The sequence below is a fragment of the Cryptomeria japonica genome, chromosome 8 (assembly GCF_030272615.1).
Source record: "Cryptomeria japonica chromosome 8, Sugi_1.0, whole genome shotgun sequence".
NCBI lineage: Eukaryota > Viridiplantae > Streptophyta > Pinopsida > Cupressales > Cupressaceae > Cryptomeria > Cryptomeria japonica.
Window position 1 is genome coordinate 38980022 of NC_081412.1, and position 26843 is coordinate 39006864.

Sequence of the window (26843 nt, forward strand, 5' to 3'; positions counted from 1 at the left end):
TTCACATGTTCACCTAATTTCCTCTTGAAAAATGATATAAAATTGAAATGCAAGACTTTGATTAGGTCAAAGCACACATGAACTCACCTTCCAAGAGGTTTTGGAGCCAAGGAATGAGGTATTCAAGACTTAATTTGAAAAATTGCTCCTGACCCTTCCAAAGGGTCCAGGGCGAAGTCATCAGGAACTTTCATTAAGCCTTAATTAAACTTCCATATTCCCAAATTTTTACCAAATTTGCTAAAATTAAAACATTTGGGGAGGTTAAATTAAGTTCGCATAATTTGAGGCCTTTGTAATTGAATTAATTAATTTTCAAGCCTTAAAATAAATGTAAAAATCCACCCTTAAAGCTTTGAAATTAATTCAAAAATGAAAAAATTAAGTTGAGCGCTCAATATTTGTTATTTGCCTTTATTTGCCAAGTTGGCCATCCTTCAAAAGGGGGGTTTTATTTCATTTTATTTCCTTTTTGTCAAGTCGGCCTCAACAAGAATTAGGGTGAGCACCCTATATAAGGAAGGAGTATTGTTTCAAAATTCAAATCATTCATTCATTCCTTCTTATGCGAACTTGAAGAGCACATTTGGAGGTGCGAAATTGAGCAAGTTGGAGGATAATTTCCAGATTTTGGGAGGTATTTGAAGGCGAATTTCCAGATTTTGGAGAAGCTAGTGGAAGGTGAGGCCTTTTGGAGGCTAATGAAGGCATAATTCATCCAAAGGAAGACCACAATTCAACCCTTGTCTAGCAAAGTCCGGTCCTCTTTCATCATTTTCCAAGGTTTTATAGTTAGGCTTTCAAAGGAGAAGGTATGAAGAATCATTTTGAAGTTCGTATTCAAGATTTATTTTGATTTCATTGCCATTAATTTGAAAAATTAGAATTTTGGATTTATCATGTCATTTCCAAATTAATATCTTAAATCATTCTCTTGGAAGGTCCTAAATTCTATGCTTTAAGGTTTGATGCTCAAAGACTAACTTTAATCTTTTGTGTAGGCATCAAATGGCGACCCCGGAGTCGGAAGATCAACTACCTGGCAAACCCTCATCAAAGAAGATCAAGTCAGGACAAGGATGATGTCCTCCAATCCAGCATCATTAAGGATGACCTTCTCCATCTATCTTCCAGTCCAGCATTTGAAGGAAAGCATCACCAAATTGAGAATCAACCAAGTGTTAGACAAGGTGGCATCCTAGTCATCACTCCTCCAGTCGGGTTGGTCCACCTCAGCATGTCTAGATTCAATGTACTTGACTCATTAAAGGTGGCACAAACTTCGATGTACCTACCCCAACTATCCATTGGTCGAATATTCCAAAGAAGACATGTGTCCAATTAATACAATTATTTCATTGGTCAGAATTGAGTTTGTTGTAACAAACCCTAATTAGGGTTTTCATTGTAGAATTTTGGCCATTGATCTCAAATTGATCTTAGCCATTGAATTGTATTAAGGGCACTATATAAGCCCCGACTCTTCATTTGTAAAGAATAATAGAAAGCTAATAGTTAGTGAATAGGGAGTCAATAGTTAGTCAATAATAGCTAATAGTAAATATTCAGTTGATAGAATAGCAATTAGAGTAGAATAGCAAGAGAAAGCAAAGATTGTTGCTAAGATGTTGTAAAAGACTTGTAAAACTTCATTGAAGAAATGGTGAAATCTATGGGTCAGTTCAACAATTTGCATGGTCTCTATACTTCTTAGATTTGATTTTATGTTATTAGATGAATGGAAGAAATGTGTTTGATTGATGGTGAAATTCGTATATCCATACTACTAGTAGTTTGTTGATTGCAGACTTGCCTTGTGTAGTCAACTGGAATCATTCAACTTAAGCTCAACTTCAATTGTCGCTTCTTCATTGATATGCATCAGCCTGATGGTGTCTATGCCTGTAACGATGATTTGAACATCATAAAGCTTTCCTCGGAAGATCGCACTAACCTTGTGGAGATGGTCCTGGGATGTCAAAACAAGACTTAGTTAGAATTTCATCAAAAATCAATCATTGCTCCTACATTTCTTAGTATTAGAATTAGATCCTTTCCTCGCCCTCATCCTTTTTTCCTTTTTTCAAAAAGTCTAGGCTAGTGAAATCCTGTGTTCCAGCAATATTCAAAGCGAATCAGATGTTTAGGTCGTCAAGTGTAAGTCCCCTTGTGATTCCAGCAAAATCACATCATACCACAGAGAGCTTATCCACACGTAGAGATCCTACAAAAAGAACCTTGAAGTCATCCTGATTGATCCTTTTCGTGACATCTTCAGCATTCGGAGGCTTTATTCAAGAGAGGATAAGGTACCCTTTAGGTATTTTATTCTGTGTTCGCATGTGCATAAAAAACACATCAACAATACAGTAATAATAAGTAAATTGATTATACTTGGTGTAAATGTGGGTTTCTGAATAATATTTAAAAAAAATGTATTTTCAAATGTTCAATAAAGTTGGTGAGTTATTGTCGAGTTTTTAAAAAAAATTGGGCTTGCGGAGTCATTGCTGAGGCTGAGTTTTTCAACTATGATCTAAACAGCCACCTTGGTATTGTTGTTAACAATTATATGTTAAAATTGTTTTGAATAGTCAAGATCACTAGAATTCCAAGAAAACATTGTTAGGTTGGTTTTAGTTTGGTTTGACTTTCTATTTTTTCTTTTGGCGAGTACTTATATAAGGTTCAGATATGTTTTTGATTACGGTAAAAGCAGGTTTTGAAGGGATCCCGAAACCCTTTACAAAAGATCCTTTAGAAATTAGAGCATTAAGAAACAAGAAGGAACAAACAGCTAAAAAACCAACTTAGAAACGAGCAATATCCAGCAAAAAAGCCCCACAGAACCAGCAACGTCCAGCCAAAATAGACAAAAGACAAAAAACAAACTACTTAATGTTTTTTAGGGCATTAGCGAGATTTCCGCTAATCCCATGCAATTCTTTAATATTATCCCTAAGTTTAGGGATTTCCTTAGAAGAGGCCACAACAACTTTCTTCATGCTCGCCCTTGTTCTCTTTGCGGCGCCACCAGGAGCACTTTCCACAGTCCTTGTCTCAATAGCATCTTCATCAATATCAAGGTCCACGACGGGTTTGGGAGTGCTGGAGCCCTCAAGGACTTTAGAGATTTCCTCTAAGTTCTTAGTAACAGCAGTAAGGATATCCGGAATCATTACCAAAAGGTTTTTCATAGCAGTTTTTCCTTCGTCCAGATTACCAATTTGAGCTTCCATCTTCTTTGCATTTTCCTCCACTTCCTTCTTCCACTGCTTCTGGTCCCTATCCTCTTTCTTCCTTTTCTCTTCCCACTGCTTCCCATTTTTTTCTAGATTCTTGATTCCTTCATAAGCCCACCTGTCAAAACCCATTCTAACCTCAGATAGGTTTTTGAGATTATCTAGAATTAACCCTTCTCCAGCATCCCCCTTATCCTTGCTCAGATTCTCCTTGTCCATCTCCTTCTCAAATTCCTTATTCTTCTCCTGCTCAATAACCATTTCTATGATTCTAAGGCAATGTTCAGATATGTTAGAAAGAATATTGAAAGCATTATTACTATTCTAAGGCAAATAACAGTAGTGTGGAATATTGAGAAAAGAATGACACATCTCTTAACCATTCCATGTTAATGCCCTTAACCTCAAACAGAAAAGCATACCAAATAATGTGTTTCTAATTTTAATGCCCTTAACATCTATTAGAAATATACATCCATTCAAGGTCACTAGTGTTTTCACACGGTGAGGGTATCAGGACAGGTTGGTGTATAGTAAATGCATTTCCTTGGCGATTTTTTGCAATTTTTTGTTTGTGATTAAAACTTTTAAAATTGTTGAAAATCATGGCTGATTAAGTTGGTATTTTTTGGGGAAAAAAATTGTTTCAGCCGGGGATTTTTAAAAAATCTCAATTCTGGGATATTTTGAGGACTTATGCTGCTCTGTTTTGATGGGTTTTTTGGTTAATTTTAGTCATATTAAATTGATATTATAGTTAATTTAGTTCTTACTGTAATTTTTATATATTTTATATGGCCATGAGCCATACCAAAGTGTCGAGCCTTAAAATGTTGGCAGATCCTGTATGCACCCATGGCAATATTGGTACCCTGATAACTTAGCTTTCTAAGAAAATCAGTAGCTTATTGACCTGTTCCAATTAAAGTCACCCTCTCCTTTGCTTGTTGTTCCAGCTGTACATGCAGGCTTAATAATGATGATGGAAATGGTGAATGAGGAAAGCTGCTGTCATTTAATTATGCATTTCACATATTCAAATATGGCCAATGATTTTCACTTCCTCCACGGAATGAGTTCACGTTAACTTTCTCTAATGTTATAATCTTCAAATTGATTAAAAGTTACTCCCTTGTTTTGACATTGGTTCTCTCCCTAGCAGTTGGTGGCCTGCACGGCAATATGATAATGGGCTAATTACTCCCCTTTCAGGATTTCTTTGGAGATGTCTCTATTTGTATCCAAATACATGCTTTTGCTCATTGATTGAATCACCACATCGGATGTGTGGGTTCAGATCAGTGTGAAACTAGGCAATGTAATTCTTATTTAATTGAATGCATTTCAGTCTCTTCCTAACACTCTCCATTTTGCAAATACTTACTTTTGGAGTAAAGTTCATAGAATTTACTATACCTTGACATTTTCGGGCCACATTATGAAGACTTCTCCCATCTTCTATGTCCAGCAGAGGTAGTATACTCTGGGCATCTGGGGAGAGATTTTTGCTTGTGTGCTACTGTTAAATGTTTTGGGATGTAGCTTGTGGTAATTATAGTAATATTAGATCATGCTGCATTTGTTCCATTCTTGAATATGGAGCTTAGAATTAAGAACACTGAGCATAATATTAATAACAGCAAAGTGATTGAGGTACTTCTATAAGTACATTATTAAGTATTGATAACCATCAAGGTTCATATCATTCTACAAACCTCACTATAATTGAGCTTATTAAGAATTTATCCAAGTTGAGCATGCAACATACTATTATGCTTTCTGTTATGATATCTTAGATTGGGACAGAAGATGATATAAACAAGAAATGGTTCCTCAACTATTTTATTTTTAAATAACTAAAATTGGGATATAAATCAATTATATGGATCGGGATAGTAGCATGGTAACTCTTGAAAGCACAGTTTCATGCATTTCAATGAATGATTGAAGTTTCTATGGAAACGTACAAAACACCACTCTCAAGTTGCTAAATGATGTTAGATGACATAGTGCAGGTTAACATAGTGTTTTAAGTTTAGTGAATAACAAATGCTAATGTTTGTTGATTTATGATAGGCAATTTTCTCATTTTTGTAAGTACTTGTTGAAACTAAGTAGCTTCGGTAAGATAAATGATTGAATGTGAGACTTCATTTATCTCTCATTCAATCATCTACCTTATCAATATAACTACAAGCTAATGGTAGACTTCATGATTGAATGAATAAACTTGTTATAATCATCTTTATATGCATTCTACAATCCAAACATCGGATTGCACAGTTCGACACTTGGACATCATTACCAAATGTAATCGATCGTGCTATGACCATATTTCATATGCTGTGATTGTAATAGAACAGATCGGATTTATGATAACTATCTTAGTTATCATATGATAGCATCGATTGATGTTATCATATGATAACTATAAATAGTTATCATATTAATCTCGCATCATACCGATTTGTTATCGGTTGTTAATATTAAATAGCATTTGACGTGATCCGATTTATTATCGGTTGTTAACATTAAATGGCATTTGACGTGACCCGATAGTTATCGGTAAAACACTTTAAATGAAACGATGCTTGTGCACCGATCAAGACATGTCTTGATCGGGCATGTCAAGAGACATGTCCGGTCAAGGCATGCCTTGATCGGTGGGCATAACATATAAGTATATGCAATGTGAAATGCTGTAGAAAACATAGAAATTAATTAATGTCATCTACAGCAATCTGAAATATAAGAAGCAACAGTCAATAACAGTAAAAGAATATCAAACCTCCTACAACTTAGATTTGAACATAAATTTGAATAACATTTACAGTACCTAACAATTTGAATCCTTTTGATTGCTTAGATACTTTTCTTATAGCTCTGATGGCCATTTATATTAATGGTTGTTTTGCTTCTGAAAAGGTAAGCAAAGTTGTTAGGCCGGTATGCTTGGCTACTTGTCAGAATTAAATTATAAAAAATCAGAAGCAAATATTTAGGTGAGGGAGAAGAAGAAAACTTTCATTATAATTAGATATATTTTTAATTTATTTTTTTGGTATGGAAGAATTGGGACTAGCTGGGATCCCACTTGCAATGCCCTAATTATTCAGCCCCTTTAACCTCTGTCCACATGAACTACCCTTATCATGCAGAAGTTGAAGCCTTGGATTTGAACCTGTGACCACTGTCTGTGTCTTTCAATGGCTTAACTGTCCAGTCTCTGACATGTGGGCGTGATTTTTAATTTCATTGATCATTTGTGAGTATGAGTAATTTTTTTCCAATTCATTAATAGGAATAAAATTATTTTTGTATTTTAATGTTTTCCAAAGTACATAAATTGAATGCCACAGCATAATAAATTACAGGACTGTTTTGACTGCAGGTTTTCAAAGCAGCTGATGTACCAATAGATTGGGACGAACAATATGTAGGGACTGAAATAGATCCTCGCACTGGTAGTTTCCTGACTTGGGAAAGTTTAGAGTCGGTGCGGAAAAATGGTATTGGTTTGAAAGGACCCATGGCTACTCCAATTGGCAAGGGCCATAGATCACTGAATCTTACTTTGCGGAAGGAGCTTGGTTTATATGCTAATGTGAGACCTTGCTACAGTCTTCCTGGTTATAAAACTAAATATGATGGTGTAAATCTTGTCACTATCCGTGAAAACACGGAGGGAGAGTATAGTGGCCTTGAGCATCAGGTGAACTTACCATTTTCCTTATCTGATGGTGCATGCCTTGTATGCTGCCTGTTTTTAAAGGATGTCTTGGCACTATATGAGATTCTGTGCAACTGAAATGGGTTTTAATGTTATTTTGAATTTTCCTTAAGAAAACAATTTTTAACATGTCAATTATTGGTTGTATAATTTGCACAGTACTCTTTCTTTTGCTAGTTGGTATTCAGTTATTGTTGTAATGCCCCTTTTGGGATGCTACTGATTCTTGCCTTAAAACAATACTATTCACCCAAATATGATAATGGTTTTATCAAAGATTAAGAATTTATGATAATATTCAGAACTCTTTCTTTTGCTAGTTGGTATTCAGTTATTGTTGTAATGTCCCCTTTTGGGATGCTACTGATTCTTGCCTTAAAACAATACTATTTACCCAAATATGATAATGGTTTTATCAAAGATTAAGAATTTATGATAATATTCAGAATTTCAGACCAATAAATCATAGCACAATACACAAAATTAATCAAATCGTGAATTCTCCGGAAATACTTGCAAATCTGCTGAATTAGAGGTCTTCGTCTCTAACTGAACAGTGACAATAATAAGGGTTTTTGTCCTTAGCTTGCCAAAGAGCATGAAGGATTTTTGTTTTTCCAACTCTTAGCCCACCTTGGAGGGCTTTATTGCCTTCGACCAAGATTTGGGTTTTCATACAAACTTGATAAGCGAATGAAAAGGTTTTCATCCTTTGAACTCTCGTAGACCTGGAAGAAATTTTTTCCTTCCGATTTGCAAGATACTACCTAGAATTCAAAACTGATAATTTGATGTATTTGCTAGACTATTGCTGATTTGACGCTTTAATGGATTATGCTTCAATGAATTTCTGCTTTATATTTATTGCTGAACGAATTGGTACTTGAGATGATTGATGATGATTTGATTGCTTGTTTGTCTACTTTGTTGATTTGATCTTTGCTGATTGATAGATTGCTCGATTTCTTGATGCATTGATGAGTGATGATGTATCAATGTTTGCTTGAAATGACCTCCATGTATATATATATATGCATGTGTACATATACATACGTATGTACGTATGCATGTATGCAAGCATGTATGATGTATAGATGGATGCATGTATGTATGTACGTACGTACGTATGTACGTATGCATGCATGTATGTATGTACGTATGTATGCATGTATGATGCATGTATGTATGTGTATGTATGCATGCATGTATGTATGTATGTACATGTTTCACAAGGTTCATCGAATTTTCGGCTTCAAGTTTGAAATTCGGCAAATTTGTAAAAAATGCATGAAATTCGTCAAAGTTCTTTTGAAAATTCGTATGGAAAGTGGGCAACTTCAGTTTAATTAAAATATATTTTCGTAAAACGATTTTAGGGTTTTTTTTGTTGAAGATGGATTTTTCGCCATTGGCGGCTAGGGCATATTGAAGGTCTTTTGTTTGCATTATAGAGGACCGAGGTTTGAAGGGCATGAGCTTATATCTTATGATGGGAAAGCTCTGTTGAAAAGGGCTTGAAAAATTGTATTTAGTGTTGCCTTTTCAGAATAAATATAAACATTTCTAGTTTTTGCCACAAGAAGAAACCCGTATTCAACATGTATTTTCTATGGAAATTTCAATGAACCGCATCGCCCTACATTGCAACCTCTGCACAACCCTGGATCCCCAAATTTTCATGGTGACCTCTACTCATCGAGAGTCTCCAAGCAAGGCCGCTGTCACATCTATAGTTTAAGTTTAGGTTTTCCTTTTAAGTTTTTAATATTTTATTAAATTCAAAACAATGATTTTATATTTTATTATTTTATGTAATATATATATTTATATTTTAATTTTATATTAAACATAAATATTAATATTTTAATCTACTATTATTCTAATTTACTTATTAATCATTTGCTTTTGAAATAGAATAAAATTTAGTATTTTTTATTTTATTTTTAAAGTTAAAATAAAAAATTAATATATTTTTATTTTATGCTTTTGAAAATAAAGTTTGGTGTTTTTAATTTGTTTTCAAAGTTAAAAATAAAAATATTTTTTAAAATAAATTTAGTAGTTTTATTTTATTTATTCGAGTTAAAAATAAAAAAAATTACATAATTATTCAAGAATAAAATAATATTATTGAAATAAAATCTATTATTAATTTTAATTTTTAAATAAAATTGAGTACTTTTTACTTTTTGAAAGTTAAAAATAAAAAATTAATATATTTAAATCTTTTGTTTTTAAAAATAAAGTTTAGTGGTTTAATTTTGTTTTAAAACTTAGAAGTAACAATTATATTCAATTTGTATTTTTTATCTTTTATGTTAATTAAAATTGAACTTATTATTTGGAAAAAAACATTTTTATGTCTTTTATGGTTTATATCTTATAAATGTGTCATATTTTTATAATGATTTCACATCTATTTAACAATGTTCAACTATTTTGATAATTTTGTTTATCTTGTGGATATGTAATTACATTACTTTTTATATTTTTTTGAAAAATTAAAATTATATTAGGTGAATTTGATGCTGAATTTTTTTCCGAATTTTTTACCCTTGCCAAACTTCATCAAAATTTTATAGTTGCTGAACTTGAATTCAATTCGAACCTTGTGACTTAGTGTATATGTATATGAATATGTATGTATGTATATGCATTCTTTAGATAAGAGACACATCCTTATTCACAAGATCACTATTCTTGAAAACATAATTTAATTTACCTGTAAAGTCACAAAATGTTGTTTTTCCAATTGATTGATTGAATGATTGATTACTTTATGAAATGATGATTTTTCCCCGACTCTTTGTAATGCCCCCTTTTGTGATATACCTGATTTTGCCCAAAAATAACAATTTTAACAAATGCAACTCACGTACAAATAGATTTCTATTATAAAATTACATGATTGAAATGCCAATATAGAGAAAATCTTAACTTATGTCTTGTAAACAATATTAACTAACATCAAGACATTTATATCAAGAAACTTATATGCAGATAATCTCTATTAATATCAAGTATCCTAAAATCATTCATATCTGTTTCATATTTTATTTTCCATAGTCAACCATATTAGGAATCTGATGGAAAAGCTTGATAGGACACTGGGAGACTGTCTTCCTGTTGTGACCATTTCACACATCGCCCCATTAAAATGGGGACCCCCTCTTTTTGCTCGTTTTGCTTGTTCTTCTCTCTGCTTTTTAGGGTTTTGGGTTAATGAGTTAGTCGTCTGGACTAGGGTTAAGCCTTAGGGTTTCCGTTTTGATGTTTTCAAGCCAGAGTCCAGTCCAATTTTGAAGAATTTTTGAGCATCCTCGTATAGATGCAATTTTTAAATAAGGTGAATCTGTCAGCGGTCAAGAAAGTTGGTCTAGGTTCAGTCGGAATTTCGAATGCGAGTCCAAATTTTGCCTAAGTGTTAATGATGGAATTGTGAACTTTTGTCCAGGTGATTTTTGACCAAATTTTGAAAATTTTAATAATTGATCCTAGGCATTGGAAATAGCTTATTTTTGCCCTGTGAAGTGACTGAAGTCTTAAAATCTTGATATTTTGCCCTATGGAAGCAAGTTCGCTCCTGTCCCTCAGCCAGGGACTAGGGCGAAATTCATGTTTTTATGCATCTTGGTCATTGACTTGTTTCACTTTTCTTGTGTAGGATCGCCAGGAGATGCAGTTGAACGTAAATTGAAAGTTTTGAGGATTTTGAAATTTGAAAATGGCAAATTTTTGAAGTTTGAAGACAAATCGCTCCTGTCCCTCACTGAAGGACCGGAGCTTGTTTCTCAGAATTTCACTGTCCTTGTAGGATCAAGATGATTTTTGGATTGGAAGAGATAAAGGGGGGCATGTTCTTTCCATTGAATATAATTTGAAGTAATTTGCAAGCAAGGAAACATGCCAGAAGGACAAAATCGCTCCTGTCCCTCACTGAAGGACCGGAGCTTAAAATCCAAAATTGCCTTGTCCTTGAAAGATTTCAATGATTTCGCAATTTGAGAAGATCAAAGGAGATACAGTTTATCAGTTGAATATAACTTGAAAGTGCCATCATGAGAAAAATTGGCCCTAGAAGCAAAATCGCTCCTGTCCCTCTGCCAGGGACCAGGGCGAATTTTAGTGATAGCTCCCGTCCCTCTCTCAGGGACCAGAGCGATTTTCCTTATAAGACAAGTTTTGGGCGAAGATCAAGTGAGTGTTAAGTTTGAGGCAAGCAAAGGAGGCGTAACGAATCCATTGAAGATAATTTTGAAGATTGCAAGACGCCAAGTGAAGCCCATATTGTCCTAGGCGCTCCTGTCCCTCTGCCAGGGACTAGAGCGATTTCTTCCTTAGACAAATTTCTCACCAAGATGAAGCAAATTTCATGTCAAAGATAAGTGAAAGGGAGCATGACGAGTCCGTTGAAGATAGTTTTAAGCATTGGCAAAAAGTGATTGAGCTTACAAATGAAAGTTCGCTCTTGTCCCTCAGCCAGGGACCAGGGCGAAATCAAGACTATTTAATATTCCCTCCAAGTTTAAACCACTCCAAGCCAAGGTACATGGGGGCAATGATGTTTTGAAGGTACTTCGAGAGAAACAAAGTTGCAAAGACAATGAAAAGTAATGAAATTACTCAAGATCGCTCCTGTCCCTCTCCTAGGGACCAGAGCGAAATGTCTAAATGTGCTTAAATGTTGAATGTCACTCCCATTTCATACGTTCAAGAAGGAATAAAGGACATCATTTTACGCCTTGAAGACAATTTGATATCAATATGATGGAGGATTTGCACCATAGACTAAAGTTCGCTCCTGTCCTTCAGTCAAGGACCAGGGCGATATTCACTGGATTGGTCATTTCTTTCAAAAACCAGGTCAAGGCAAGGTCGCACAAGATTGAATATGTCCTTGGAAGGATGATGGACAAGGAACCAAACGTCAAAAAGCGACTAAATTGAGCAAAGAAGCAAAATCGCTCCTGTCCTTCAGTCAAGGACCAGGGCGATATTCATTAAACTAGTCATTTCCTTCCAAGAACCACATCAAATCAAAGTTACACAAGGTTGAAAACGTCATTTGAAAGGTAACGAACAAGAAGCTAAGGTTAAAAGGTGACAAATTTGAGCTAGAATGTCAAGTTCGCTCCTGTCCCTCACCAAGGGACCAGGGCGATATTCACTCAAATATCAAATTTGCCTTGTAAAGGGCAAGTAAGTATGCGTGGAATGAAAGAATAAAGTTGTTACTTGCCTTGTAATATAAATTAGTGATTAAAGAGGCGAAGACCAAGGAGTAAATGCAAGTTCGCTCCTGTCCCTCAGACAGGGACCAGGGCGATAATGATCTTAAGGGGCATTCATTTACAACATTGAATCAATCAAGTTCAGGATTCCCAATGAAGATGCCAGTTCCAACGTAGAGGAAGTGATTTTAAACGTAAAAGGCGAGAAATTCAAGAGCAAAGTGCAAAGTTCGCTCCTGTCCCTTAGTCAGGGACCAGGGCGATGTGGTTTTTACCCCCTTACATCTCCCATGTTTTGGCGCTAACATCATTTTCAAATTATTTTAAATGCTAAATTTCGATAAAATGGGCATTTAATAAGTGCGCATAAGACATTTAATTAATTAATTTTGCCTTTAAAAATCGAAACTATTAAATACGAAGATATTAAATTAATTAATTATTATTTTAAATAAATAAATTGGGGCGCTTGGGTTTTATTTTCCATATTTTAACAAAGTCGGCCTTGATTTTTATTTAAAATTTGTTTTAATTGCCTTATTTCCAAAAGTCGGCCTATGAGAGATTAAGGAGGTAAGCGCTTATATAAAGGGGGTGTGATATGGCATTTTAAAACATCATTCAATCATTCTTTGCATGCGATTTGGAGAAGACAATTACAAGGTGCGAATTCCATCAAGAAGACAAGGAGAGTGCGAATTTGGTTTGAAGAGGAGCGATTCCATTTATCAAGACGTTGCAGGCCCCCAAAGGTGGTGGAATTGACAAGGAAGGCATTCGCTAGAGGAAGATCACGTTGAAAGCTTCAGATTTTGATTTTTGCCTAGGCGAATTTCCTTATTTTGCATCTTTTTAGAGTTAGCTCTCAAGAGAGGTATGGCGAAGTCTTCTTTTGTCTCAAATTTTGAATGTTGATCGTCATAGTCTCAATCTTGAATTTTGAATTTTGAAATTTTGAAATTTCAGTAGCTCAATCGTATTTAGGAAATGATAACTCAAAGACTTATCATGAAGTTTCCTAAATTTAATCTTTTCTATGTTTTTACATTGCAAAATCTATTACTTATTATGAAATGTTGTGTAGGTGTTACAATGGCGACCCTGAAGGCGGGAGCATCCACCAGTCGTCCAGCTCTCATGAAGGAAGATCAAAAGAACGAAGAATTGGAGACCAAGATCGTGTCTAAGTGGAGCAACATTGGAGATACCAACTTGGGCAACTTCAGTACGAAGAAGTTTCGAGAGGTCCCTTACATTGGCAAGCCATCACCTGTCGCCAGGAGGATAATTGAAAGTGGCATCATTAAGGCGGCCGACTTCCCTCCAGCAGTCCAGTGCCATGAGTTGATGATCAAGTGTGCTCGCCATTACGATCCACAGTCCAGATCGATCGTGTCCAACGAGGGAAACACTTTGGCTTACCTTTCAGAGGAAGCTATAAGTGAGACTTTCCATCTTCCAGAGCACAGAGATATGGTCTACAAAAGCATAGAAGGAGCCAGGTCCATGTACGAAGATGATCCAGAAGCTTGCCTAAGCATCATCAACAAGAATTGGCTACTCAAGAGTCGTCCTCGCTTGAGCAAGATTCCGAATACACCACATAGGATTGACTTCCAGGAGGAGTACAGAGATTTGATAACAATGCTCAACTGAGTCACAGGAGCCCCTCAAGCCTTCTATTTTGAGAAGTGGATGTTCTACTTTATCCAAGTGATAGTTCAGGGAAAGGGAACAATTCATTGGGCTAGAATGATTAGCCATTGCTTGGATGTACAGTTAAGGAGACTGAAGGCTACCAAGTCCTTCCACATGAGTTCATACGTCATATATGCATTGATTAGGAGCTTTGAGTACGCAGGACTACCTCACAGAGGAGTGATTGGAAGAGGACCCGGCGAGGTCAGTGTCTGTGATTCCTACGTTCACTTGCATCATCTGCCAGGAAGTAACTACAAGTTAGTTAATGATACCTTCACGATGAACATCACAAGGACGTTGCAAGGCGGAATTCACAATAGGCTATCACAGGATGCACAAGAGCTAGTAAAGAGGCATGGTGCTTGGTTTATCCAATTTCCGAAATTTACTTATATCAGAGTTCATGGATGTCCTTCACCTCCATACATGTTGCCGAGATATTTGACAGACAGAATAGTGTTACTTGAAGTAACTAGACAGTTGGCAGCTTATGCGAAGGCATTCAGACACAGACATGGAAATGGAGTTCCTGTGCCTATCATATTAGGGAATTCAGTTGAGGTATGTCCTAATGCTCTAGCCATGGATGATGTAGAGAAGGAGTTAGCTTTGTATTCTTTCTCATTCTTTGCCTTGAGAGAGAGCTTTGATCCATATGGATATATAGAGGAGACAGTCGGTAGAAAATATAAGCATGAGTTTCAGATAGAGGATTTTATGATGAATCTCTTAGATGATCTTGAAGTGAAAAGAAAGATGCATTCTAAATTGCCTTTGGATTTCATCAGGAAATGCAAGATTTACAGAGTGGCCGACCAATTTCAGGACAGTGGCAGACATCTCCAATCATCCTATGATCGAGAAAGCAAATCAGTAAGGTTAGATTGGAATGAGCTCGAGGTTGTGGATCTAGATGCTTTGATGGCTCCAGTCTTGTCTTGTACTCGCAGATGGGTTGATGTGCAGCATCAGAAGTTGAGAGAACAGGGCATAGCTATGACTTTCACTTTGGAGGAGAGACCAGTTGAAGGTGGAGCAAGTGTAAGCGAAGGTAATCCTAATCCCAGAAATGCAAGTGAAGGCAACCTTCGAAGTGCAAGTGAAGGCAATCTCCATCCAAGAGGCTCGAAGAGGAAAGAGAGACCTGAAAAAAGAGAATCTTCCAAGAAGAAGCAAGAGGCCAACCGAGATCGTTCATCCGGCACATCTTCTCGACAAGATAAGAGGACATTTGAGATAGAGGAGTCTATGGAATCAATGGTACAAAACGATAAAGAAGGACAGGCACCTCGAGGGTCACCAAGTGGATCTCTCCAAGCTAATGAGCTACACGAAGATAAGGAAGATAATGAAGTAACATCTCCTCCCAGAGAAGAAGAAATATTGCCTAAGGAGATACAGGTTAAAGAAACAAGATTTGCCATCCCAGATTGGTTAAAGGAAAGACTAACAAGGGTGATTGTGATTGAGGACGAGGACAATGTGATTGATTTGGAGAGCCTTGTTGGACATTCCCAGGAAGTGACAGAGAAGAGGAAGGCTACTAGGATGTCCAAGATGATCAGAGATGAGACCGGATCCAGGAAATTGCAGATAGCTACACCGACAGTGGACAAATATGAAGGCGAGATCCTCGCAGAAGAATATGATGTAGAGACATTTGAGCTTGGTCCACTCACAGCCGAGCAGACACTAGATGAGGCCACCGATTCATTTGAGGCATTGAAAGACAAGCTTAGGGAAGAAATGGAGAAAAATAGAAAGCTTGAGAGAGAGGTCGGTGCATGGAGAACATATTTCAGCCATCTCAATCAGCCTTTAGGACGTCAGGATCCAGCAAGATCTCCTGTACAGGCACTTCCCCTTCAATCAATTGGTGAGGCAGAGAGGGTCAGGAGTTTGGTCCAGCTTATGAGCTCATGGATTGACAAATCTCATACAGTTGCCATGGAATTTGCAACAAGAATGATGCAGACCATTCATAGGGCTATCTAGGTTCTTGAGATCATCCACAACTTGATGATAACGGTAGCTGCCTTTGCTCATACTAAAGATGTTATCATTTCTGTCTTCCAAGTAATCAGACAAACATCAAGGAAGGTCCTAGTGCAAGAAAAGATAATGGATGGAGGACCTCATAGTTTACTTCAGTGGTCAACCTTACTCCAGATGAAGGAGGTTCTCTTCGAGGACATCAGTACTAGATGCAGTCATGTTGAGGAGGTTATCCACCCAATCCAGGACAGAGTGTTTGAAGTACTACGTACTATTCTTGGCAGGAGGATCGAAGTTGAGACAGATGTGGATTTGCAGGAATTGGAGGAAAGGGTCAAGGTGATCTTTTGCAAGGATGCTAATGTTATCACTGATGAGCAACGGGACCAGATGTTTGCTACCATGCTCCTGATTGAGAAGACTAAAGAACTTGAACCAGGATGGGACGCTGCTCTTCTCAAGGCATTTGATCAGGTCATCCACTTGGAAGAAAGATTGAGGAATCTTCCCGAGATTCCAATTGCTGAGATCGAAGGAATCGTATCTAGATTCATTGCATATGCTAAAAAGGAGCATTGGAAAGGGAATAAGATTCTAGATGAGAGGTTGTTATAGATGACATGGCACCTTAATTGTCATTGGTCTATGTCTCCTAGATTTTTGTGCCAAATTTAATATTTGGCTATGCATTTAATATTGTTCAGTAAAAAGGGGGCTATTTGTAATAAACCCTAATTAGGGTTTAGGTGTCATAATCTTGGCCATTGATCTTCTTTTTGATCTGGACCGTTCATTGTAATTGAGGATGCTATATATACCCTCATTTCTTTCATTTTGTAACTAGAAAAATTAGAGATTAAGGAGAAATTAGAGAATTAGAGAGATATTAGAGTTTAGAAGCAAGTTACTTTTGTAGCAAGATTGAGTTTTGGGGAAGGAATTTCAAACAATTGTTGTACATGATGGCTTTGAGATCAATAAAATATTGAAGTTATGGTGTTTTATTGCAATTCTTGTGGTTATCTTCATGGTTGTTCACTTTCTTGAATCATTCTCAAACAAGGTAGTATTTTAGCTCGAAGGACAAAGTGTTGGACTTGATCTTTGGTAGGATTCACTTTCCAAACCACTAGCTTCTTGCTGATTGTAGGAACGCCTTGCGTGGTCAACTGGATAAACTTGAATCGCTTAAACCTTCAATCGTTGTTGTATCTTGGATATGTGCCTTCGTGGTAGTGTCCTTGATCCTTGATGTATTGAAAAATCATTTGTTACCTTAGAAGATCGCATCAATTTCAATTGAGTTGTTAATTTATGGCAATATTGAAATTGGTAGAATCTCGCCAAGTCTCGTCCACATTGAGTCATTCTTAGGGTTAGACTAGACTAGATCTCTTGCAAACCCTACTCTTTTGATATTTTTTGAGAGCTTTTTAGTATAGGAAATTTCACTTCGGAAACGTAAGGCCCCTTGATGACACAACAATCACAACGACCACTGGTGCTTATCCACACGTAGAGACCCTACTTACAAGAACATTGGAGTCACCCTAACTGATCCTTCTTGCAATATCTTCAGCAGTTAGAGACTTTATTCAAGAGAAGATAAGATGCCTTTGGGTATCTTATTCTGTGTATGATTGTGTACAAAATACACGTCAACACTTCCTCAACCAAGCCCAAGGGCGTGGAATGAGCCTCCAAGTCATTCGGCCCCTTGGCCCACAAGTATGGGAGGATCTTCAGTCCATTCATCTTGGGGTGGTGTGCTCAATGAGGGAAAACCGGTACTGCTACATCTTCCTATAAAACATTTCGCATTGATTCCAAACATGATTGCTTGGTGGAAATTAGGTAATTAATTAGTTATCTTATATTTCTTGATAGGATACTGGGAGACTGTCTTCCTCAACAAAGTCCAAGGGCATGGAATGAGCCTCCAAGTCATTTGGCCCCTTGGCCCACAAGTATGGCAGGACCTTCAGTCCATCCATCTCGGTGTGGTATGCTTGATGAGGGAAGGCCGGTACTGCTGCATCTTCCTATCAGATTTATGTTGAGATAAATACAATAATACTTTCATGCCAATTACTTCATTTAATATTATAGACTGCTGTTCTTAATTTCTAACTCAGGTTGATTTATGAATTTCTCTCCAATTCAATTTCATTATTCCATTTCACTTGATTATTCAATATTTGAATGATTAATATGACTGGTTGAATTGATGGAAGAATTGATTGTTGGTTTGTTTGCTCGATTCCCAATTGATGTTTGATGGATGATTGAATGATTTCCTTCGATTTGATGATTTGATATATTAGTGAATGATGATTGAATGAATGTTGAATTCATAGAGTTATGAGTGAGTGAGTGATAGTAGATAAGTGCTCCTTGAATGCTAGGAATGATTTCCTCTTTATTGGTGAAAGGGTCACCACCTTTCATAAGAATTGAGTTAGTAAATTATTTTCCAAATGGATCTCCCCTGGATGTTCTTTTCAAATGAAACCTTCTCCTCTTTATATCTTCCAATTCCAGGGAGAAGTCACACCTCTGCATCATGTCTGCTCTTTGCAAGAGTCATATCCTTTCAAAATTACCACCCTTTGTAAGAGCTCAACCCTTCATCATTTCTGCCCTTTGAAAGAGTACAACTCTTCATCATTTTGCCCTTTGAAAGAGTACAACTTTTCATTATTTCTGCCCTTTGAAAGAGCACAATCCTTCATAATTTTTGCCTTTCACTTATTTTCTTCTTACTCCTTTTTTCTTTTCACTTCCATTAATCTTTTCTGATTCACATGCTCCATGCTTTCTTCCTTCCTCCATATCCCCTTTCTAATGAACTCTTCTTCCTTTTATATCTAATGTTTGAGGGAGTCACAATTCTTCATTTCATGCCTTCTGAGCATTCATTAAACTTTATTAAATTTTAATTTAATTTTTTTACATTTTAATTTAATTATTATTATTTATCAAAGCCTATTTCAAAAAGGGGACATTACAGTCATAATGAAATAATTTGCCCTTTATATCCATTTCTTGAAGGTGTCACCACCCTTCACAAGAATTGAGTCATTTCCCTTCGTTGCTGCCTTTGAGATTAATAATTTATTTCCAAATTGATTGATTACTTCCTTCATTTCCAATTGATGATTCTCAATGATGATGATCCATGGATGTCCTCCTCAAATGAAATGATCTTCCTTTTATATTTCATGTTTGAGGGAGTCACAACTCTTCATATCATGCCTTTTGACCCTTCATTAAACTTAATTAAATTTTAGTTATATATATATATATTTTCATATTTTAATTTATTATTATTATTTACTAATAAATCCTATTTCAAAAAGGGGACATTACATTTGTAATTTGTTTGTCACTATAAGGATGCTATTTATTTAACAATATCGATTGTAATGTTATATAGACTGTGAGACATTGAGAATCTTGAGTATCAATTTTCTACATGTACAGAGAGAGTAAGTAAAACAATTTAAAAGAATGAATTTTCATTCATTGGGAATTATTTCTATGTGGTTGTCAATGATTCCAACTTGTATGATTACAGTACATGATCTGTTTTTGTAAAGATCATTCTGCACATGAGAGCTTCGCTAGTATAGAAGAATGCATTGAGTTGAAAGGACTTTAGTTTTCCTGTGACCAAGTAGGAGATGTCACCCTAGAGGGAAGAGACGTGGACTATGGGATAAGGAAGTCGATAAACAAGGAAAAAAGGGGGAAACAGGCATTGATATTCACAAAACAGCTCTATTCTTAATATATTGAATAGGAGAAAGGAAAAAGGGCAAGGGGAGTAGATCAATCAAGTAGCAGCATCTATAAGAGCAGATCGACCCCTAGCACATATATAAGCTATGTTACCAGCAACGAGAAATGTGAAACATGACGGCAACGACAATGCAACGAAAACGGAATTTGAAAAGGTTGTGGATAAGAAACGAGAATATTGATTGTAACAAAATGCCTGCTGAGGTATTTTCAAATCTCATGATCATAGGGATTTTTTAGTAGCTTAAGGAGAAATAGTGTCGCAGGCAGAAATCTTTAAAAGAAATACTCAATTGATGTATGCAGGCTTTTAATGCAAATACACAGGCTCAGTCCAATTGCTTTCAGTTGGGAAATTGCTTGAACTAAACAATATGTTTTGTATGGCTTATTAATTACAAATATGGAACTTGGAACTGCATGCATTCAAATCAGCAACTGCTCAATGTCTTTTTGGCCCTCGATTAATATTACTGTACCAATCTTTAGTAGAGATGACTTAAGTTCTATTTGTTATCTTTGTAGTTTTGAAACTTGTAAAACATTTTGAAGAAAGCTAAGGTTCACTTTTAATTTACAACAAATGTATCAGACACTCTAAATGTAATCTCACTTTACTGGAAACTGCAATTTACAAATTCTACTTTGCAAGCAGTTTTTTTTTCTCTTAGCATTTCTGTATTCAGTGTACTTATGCTGATTCTGTGAATCTTTTAGATTCTTGTTTTCTGGTATCAATCATTTTTGTTTTTTTCCGTGTTTATGCCAATAACCCTTATTCTCTTGTCCTCTTTATTTAGTCATTTTGACTGAACTGGTTTGTAGCAGCATTTTACTTGATATTATAGAAGTATAAGGTAGAGTACGCTTTCCCTTTTGTAAACATATGGCTTAATTTTTTATACTTTGGGTGGATGCTTATAAGCCCATTTTTGAGAATATCTAAATATATTTGTACTTGGTTGTGGGATCAGTTGCTTAAGAAAAATAATCTAAATAAACTGAATATATAGATGAAAAGAGAGAGGTAGGAAGCTTACCTCTAGGGTTTGATCAACCTTTGCTATTTATTTAACTTAATGTCTAAGATATTGCTGAGCCAATATAATTTCCATCTCATTTCTCATCTTGGAAGTTTTCATTTGGTATTTTACATTGTGGAGTTTGCATGCCTAATTTTTGCTTTTACAGGTTGTGAGAGGTGTTGTTGAAAGCCTTAAGATCATCACTCGTCATGCAAGTTCAAGGGTAGCTGAGTATGCATTTCATTATGCCAAGACACATGGTAGACAAAGGGTATCAGCCATCCACAAGGCTAACATAATGAAGAAAACGGATGGACTTTTTCTGCAGGTCTCTTGGAACTACATTTGATAAATCATCTTGCTAGGACATTGGGTATTTTTATGCTTCTAAATTTTTGATGGAAGTGGAATGGCTGTTTACTCAAATACTAAGCATGTTCCATCCTGAGATATTGAGAGGAGTTGGTGTTGATTTCCAGTATAACTAACTTTGATAATACTTTCTTCATGCTAATATTTGATCCTGAAAGTTGTTTCTTTGGTGCTTACATCTATGCTCATAGTATTGCCATTTCTCCTTTTTGCAGTGTTGTCGTGAAGTTGCAGAGAAGTACCCTGAAATTCAATATGAGGAGGTCATTATTGATAATTGTTGTATGATGGTATGTTCAATTTTCTTTCTACTCTTATCAGATATAATCTTAAATTCAATGTTATTCTTTTTGACAAAATCAGAGTTTGTGATAAAAAGCGCGATGAATTCAAATACCTGGTTTAAAATGGGCAAAACTCGACAAGGAACTAAGAAATGAACTATTTGTATAAATAGATTAAAAATAAATAATTTTATTATTACATGCCAAATATAATGCACAGAGAAATTAATTGATGTATTACATTATCACAATGCCAATTATAAAAAATTGCAGAGAATTCAGAAAAAAATGCAATTTCAATTTTATCTAACGTGGTTCTTGTAAGGAAAGGTCTATAGTAGGATGTTTCATTGTGGAGCATGGCCTTCTATTTTGCGGATGGCTTTTTGTTATTTACCTAAATACTCAGTGGGGTATAAATCAAATGAAATGCCCTCCTTAGGGTAACTTTTAAGAAACCTTTTAATGTTGATCAAAAAATGTTTGATATGCATGTGCTTTGCCTTCAGTGTAAAAGGAACTGAAGAAAAATATAGGTAATATAGAAAACTCATAACAAATTTTTTCGAACATCTTGGGAAATGGCATGGTAAATGTGGTGAGCAGTGATTACTTGGGATTAAATGCAAGGTTCTCAATTGTCACGCTACCACTGCCATGTGGCAAAAAACATGTTAGAGGCCATGCATACAAGTAGTATGACTTAAAGATTTCAAGTAGCACTATGCTCAATATTAGAGAACTTTTTTGATTCTAAGGGCAAATTGCACATGGTGGCATTTTGATCTAGTGGCACTATGCTCAATAGTAGAAAACTTTTTTGATTGTAAGGGGAAATTGCACATGGTGGCATTTTGATCTTTCATTATGTGTGAAAACAACCATTACATTTGCAATTGCCCATGGATATATGGATAAGCTCTTATAGAGCTCAATTATCATGTCAAATATAAATTTACTCATCACAGGGATAGCCAGAGTTAATCTAGTCATAGCGGGGATGATGGTATGATGAAAGAATAAGTATCTGGTAGAATACAAAGAGGGGGGGGAATCAGTATACTGAAAAACTGATACAAAGTTCCTCAACTCAAATTCAATCACAAAATAAACTTATCACTGTCAAGATCAATAATCATAAGAATACTTGACATCAACCGGTTTGACTGTTATGACAACTTTAACAGTAAAACAACTTTAATCTTTGTAAACATCAACAATGCTTAATCATATCTCAACATATTCATCTCTCAATGCTTCTAGTTATCATGCCTTATTAGAAATTAATTAAATCAACAAATAAGATCATAACCACAAAAACATTCACCACTTGACACAAATGTTTATACGTGGAAAACCCAAATAGGTAAAAACCACGGTGAGATGAGACTCACAAGGATAGCTATCTGAACTCTTCTGATATTCGCTCTATTAGGAGCCAAACCTGTTAAAGCTTTACAATAAGTCCTGTTAAGAACTAATTCCGGTTAGGAATCACCCGGTTAAGGGATTTACAAATATGCCTTGATGAAAAGCGCTATACCTTGTTAGGAGTAACCTCGCTGGAGGATTTAAGAATCCAAGCTTAATAAAACATTTCCTACCAAAACCTATCTTCATCAGATGTGTATGAAGCCGTTCATGCCATGCTTTGGGTGCCTGCTTTAATCTGTACAAAGCTTTATGCAATCTACATGCCATGTCTTCCTTATCCGTCAATGCATAACCATCAGGCTGCTCTATAAAAACTTCTTCCAATATCCCATTCAAAAATGCAGACTTAACATCCATCTGGTATACCTTGAACTTCTTATGAGCTGCAAATGCATGTAAAGTTCAGACACCTTCCAGTCTTGCTACTGGTGCAAAAGTTTCTCCATAATCTTCTCCTTCTTGTGCATAACCTTTGTAGACTAATCTTGCCTTGTTGCGAACTACAACACCATCTTCATTTAACTTGTTTCTGAACACCCATTTAGTACCTATAACATTCTTGTTTACTGGTTGGGGGTACCAGGGTCCAAGTGTTATTCTTCTCAATTTGATCTAATTCTTCCTCCATAGCTTAAACCCAATGATCATCACCAAATGCCTCCTTAGCACTTCTAGGTTCAAAGGTGGAGATCATGCAAGAGTTCTCTCTTATTCTCCTTCTGGTTAGTACTCCAACATCCTTATCCCCAATAATTTGTTTAGGACTGTGATTCAGTCTTACATACCTAGGAATAACATGATCATTCTCTTCAGGTTCAGCTTCTTCATTATCATCTTCTTTTGAATTTATTTGTTCTAGTTGAACAAGTACATCAAGATTTGCTTTATTGGTTTCTAATTTAACAGTTTCAGGTTCCAAAAGCAAAATGCAAGGATCTTCATCCTTTTGTTTTGAAGTGGTTCCTTTTGAGACTTCAGGACATTCATCTACACGAACATCAACACTCTCAACAATTCTTTGTGTCCGGTTGTTGAAGCATTTATAGGCCTTACTCTTGGTGGGATAGCCAATATATATGCTTTCATCACTCTTAGCTTCAAACTTGCTTTAGTAATCACCTCTCTTAATAAAACATTTACTACCAAAGATCTTAAAATAGCTAACATCAGGTGATCTTCCATACCAATACTCATAAGGGGTCTTGTCCTTACCTCTTTTCACCTGAACTCGGTTCATTGTGTAGACCGCTGTACTTACAACTTCTCTCCAAAATGTTTTCGCCACACCTCCTTGTATCAACATAGTCCTAGCAGCTTCAACCATTGACCAGTTGTTTCTCTCTGCTCTACCATTCTGCTGCGGTGTCCTTGGTGCAGAAAGCTGCCGCTTGATACCATTCTCATTACAGTGCTTAGTGAATTCCTCAGAAGTAAATTCACCGCCTTGATCTGTTCTCAGACATTTTAGCTTTTTGCCACTCTCCCACTCTCTTTCTCAGCTAAGGCTCTGAATGCCTTGAATTTACCAAAAACTTCATGCTTATCCTTCAAGAATGTGGCCCACATCATCCTTGAACAATCATCAGTGAAGATCATGAAATATCTGTCACCTTGAATGTTTCTTGTTCTTATTGGTCCACAGAGATCTGTATGAACCAAATCTAACAAGTGCTCCGCTGAGGACTTGCTCTTGAAAGTTAAATAAGTCATCTTTCCTAACTGACATTCTTTACACAACGCATTAACCAGTTTGTCTAGTTGAGGCAGACCTCTTATGGTCTTAGACTTGCTTACTTTAACAATATTGTCAAAATTTATATGACAAAATCTCCTATGCCAAAGCCAACTATCATCTATCTTTGCTATCAAACAGTTGCTAACTTTAGGATTAAGATGAAATAGATTACCTCTGGTCTGTTTACCGGTTGCAATCAATTCACCTTTGTTGTCAAAGATTTTGCACATTCCATTTCTAAACTCCAGTGGGTATCCTCTGTCATTTAGTTGTGCCACACTTAGAAGATTGTGCTTTATGCCTTCAACACAATAGACATCATCAGCACTGCTCTTCCCATTAAGAGAAATAACTCCCTTATAGGGTGAGTCATTGCCAATTTGACAACACTGCCATCAAATTCCTTCAGGGAAAGAAATTTGCTCCGATCACTCGTCATGTGATGTGAACAACCACTATCAATGATCCAATCATCAGAGTTATCCATCCTGGATACTAGTGCCTTCTGATCTGATATTTCTTCCTTAATAGCTACAAACACAATATCTTCACTAACATCATCATCAGATTCTTCATCAGTAATACCACTGACAATAGCTACAAGACAATCTCTCTTGCCTTTACCCTTATACTTCTTAAATTTGTCTCTCTTGTATTCATTTTCACCATTAGGGCAATTAGCTGCTATATGACCAATCTTGTTGCATGCAAAACATTTTAAAGGTAGCTTACCTTTATATTTACCAGTGCCTCTAGGAAGTCGTTTTGCCAACAATGCTTCAAGTTCCACTAAGCTGTCTTCATCATCAACATCTCTGCTGGATCTAGATTCATAACCATGACTAGCATCTCTACTTTTTCTTACAGATGGGTTAGAGACAGAAGCTCTGAATGCAGATTCTGATTTCTGTACACTACCATCATATCCATTTAGTTCAAAAGCAGTAAGTTTGCCAATAATAGAGTCAAGAGATACCTTAGTTTTGTAAATGGACTTCAGCTCCTGAATAGCTGCAACTCGGATAGTATAGACCGGTAGCAGGGTTCTCAGTACCTTACTGATCACTGTGGCATCTTCCATTTTCCCTCCTGCACTCTTTATTTCTCCAACTATTTCTTTTATCCTTTGACCATACTGCTGGATATTCTCACCTTCAAACATTCTCATATCATCAAACTTTCCTCTTAGACTCTCCTCTTTAGCAATCTTAACATGTTCATCACCGCTATAAATATCTTCAAGTTTTTTCTATACTTCATATGCAGTTTGAAGACCATGAACATTCACATATTCAGCATCTGACAGGGAACTGATAATGGCCTCTAATGCTTGATGATTTTCTTGCTGTTCTCTCTTATGATCATCAGTCAGGGTTCCAGTAGGTGTAATATACTTAGTTTCTATATGATCCCAATACTAACTTCCAAGACTCTTAATGTAAATCTTCATTCTGTCGCTCCATATTCTATAGTTATCTTTGTTGAACTTCGGACCTTCTTTCTTCATCACGATCTACAAGATCTTTTCCTCAAGCTGTTAGGCTTTTAGATTAAAGAGGACCTGAGATGCTCTGATACCAATTGATGGTATGATGAAAGAATAAGTATCCGGTAGAATACTGAGAGGGGGGGGGGGGGGTGAATCAGTATTTTGAAAAACTGATACAAAGTTCCTCAACTCAAATTCAATCATAAAATAAACTTATCACTGTCAAGATCAATAATCATAAGAATGCTTGACATCAACCGGTTTGACTGTTATGACAACTTTAACAGTAAAACAACTTCAATCTTTGTAAACATCAACAATGCTTAATCATATCTCAACATATTCATCTCTCAATGCTTCTAGTTATCATGCCTTATTAGAAATTAATCAACTCAACAAATAAGATCATAACCACAAAAACATTCACCACTTGACACAAATGTTTATACGTGGAAAACCCAAATAGGTAAAAACTACGGTGAGATGAGACTCACAAGGATAGCTATCTGAACTCTTTTGATGTTCGTTCTGTTAGGAACCAAGCCTGTTAAAGTTTTACAATAAGTCCTGTTAAGAACTAATCCGGTTAGGAATCACCCGGTTAAGGGATTTACAAATATGCCTTGATGAAAAGCGCTATACCCTGTTAGGAGTAACCTCGCTAGAGGATTTAAGAATCCAAGCTAATGGATCACCTTGTTAGAGGATTTAATAAGTAACCAAGCTTGTTAGAGCTTACCTTGTTAAGGGATTTTACTTCTGCTGTAATTGTTAGAAAACAACAGGTTTTCTTGATCTGTCTGA

At 36.0% G+C, this 26843-nt stretch overlaps 1 protein-coding gene across 3 annotated transcripts in view; it reads left to right on the forward strand.

Moving 5' to 3' along the window:
• Positions 1 to 26843, forward strand: part of LOC131028022 (isocitrate dehydrogenase [NAD] catalytic subunit 5, mitochondrial) — a 71420-nt gene that overhangs the window by 14174 nt on the left and 30403 nt on the right. For all 3 annotated transcript variants that reach the window (XM_057958179.2, XM_057958349.2, XM_057958273.2), the window contains exons 3-5: positions 6634 to 6954; positions 20892 to 21053; positions 21313 to 21387. In XM_057958179.2, coding sequence (XP_057814162.1) covers positions 6634 to 6954; positions 20892 to 21053; positions 21313 to 21387 — 558 coding nt within the window. The remainder of the gene's footprint in view (positions 1 to 6633; positions 6955 to 20891; positions 21054 to 21312; positions 21388 to 26843) is intronic.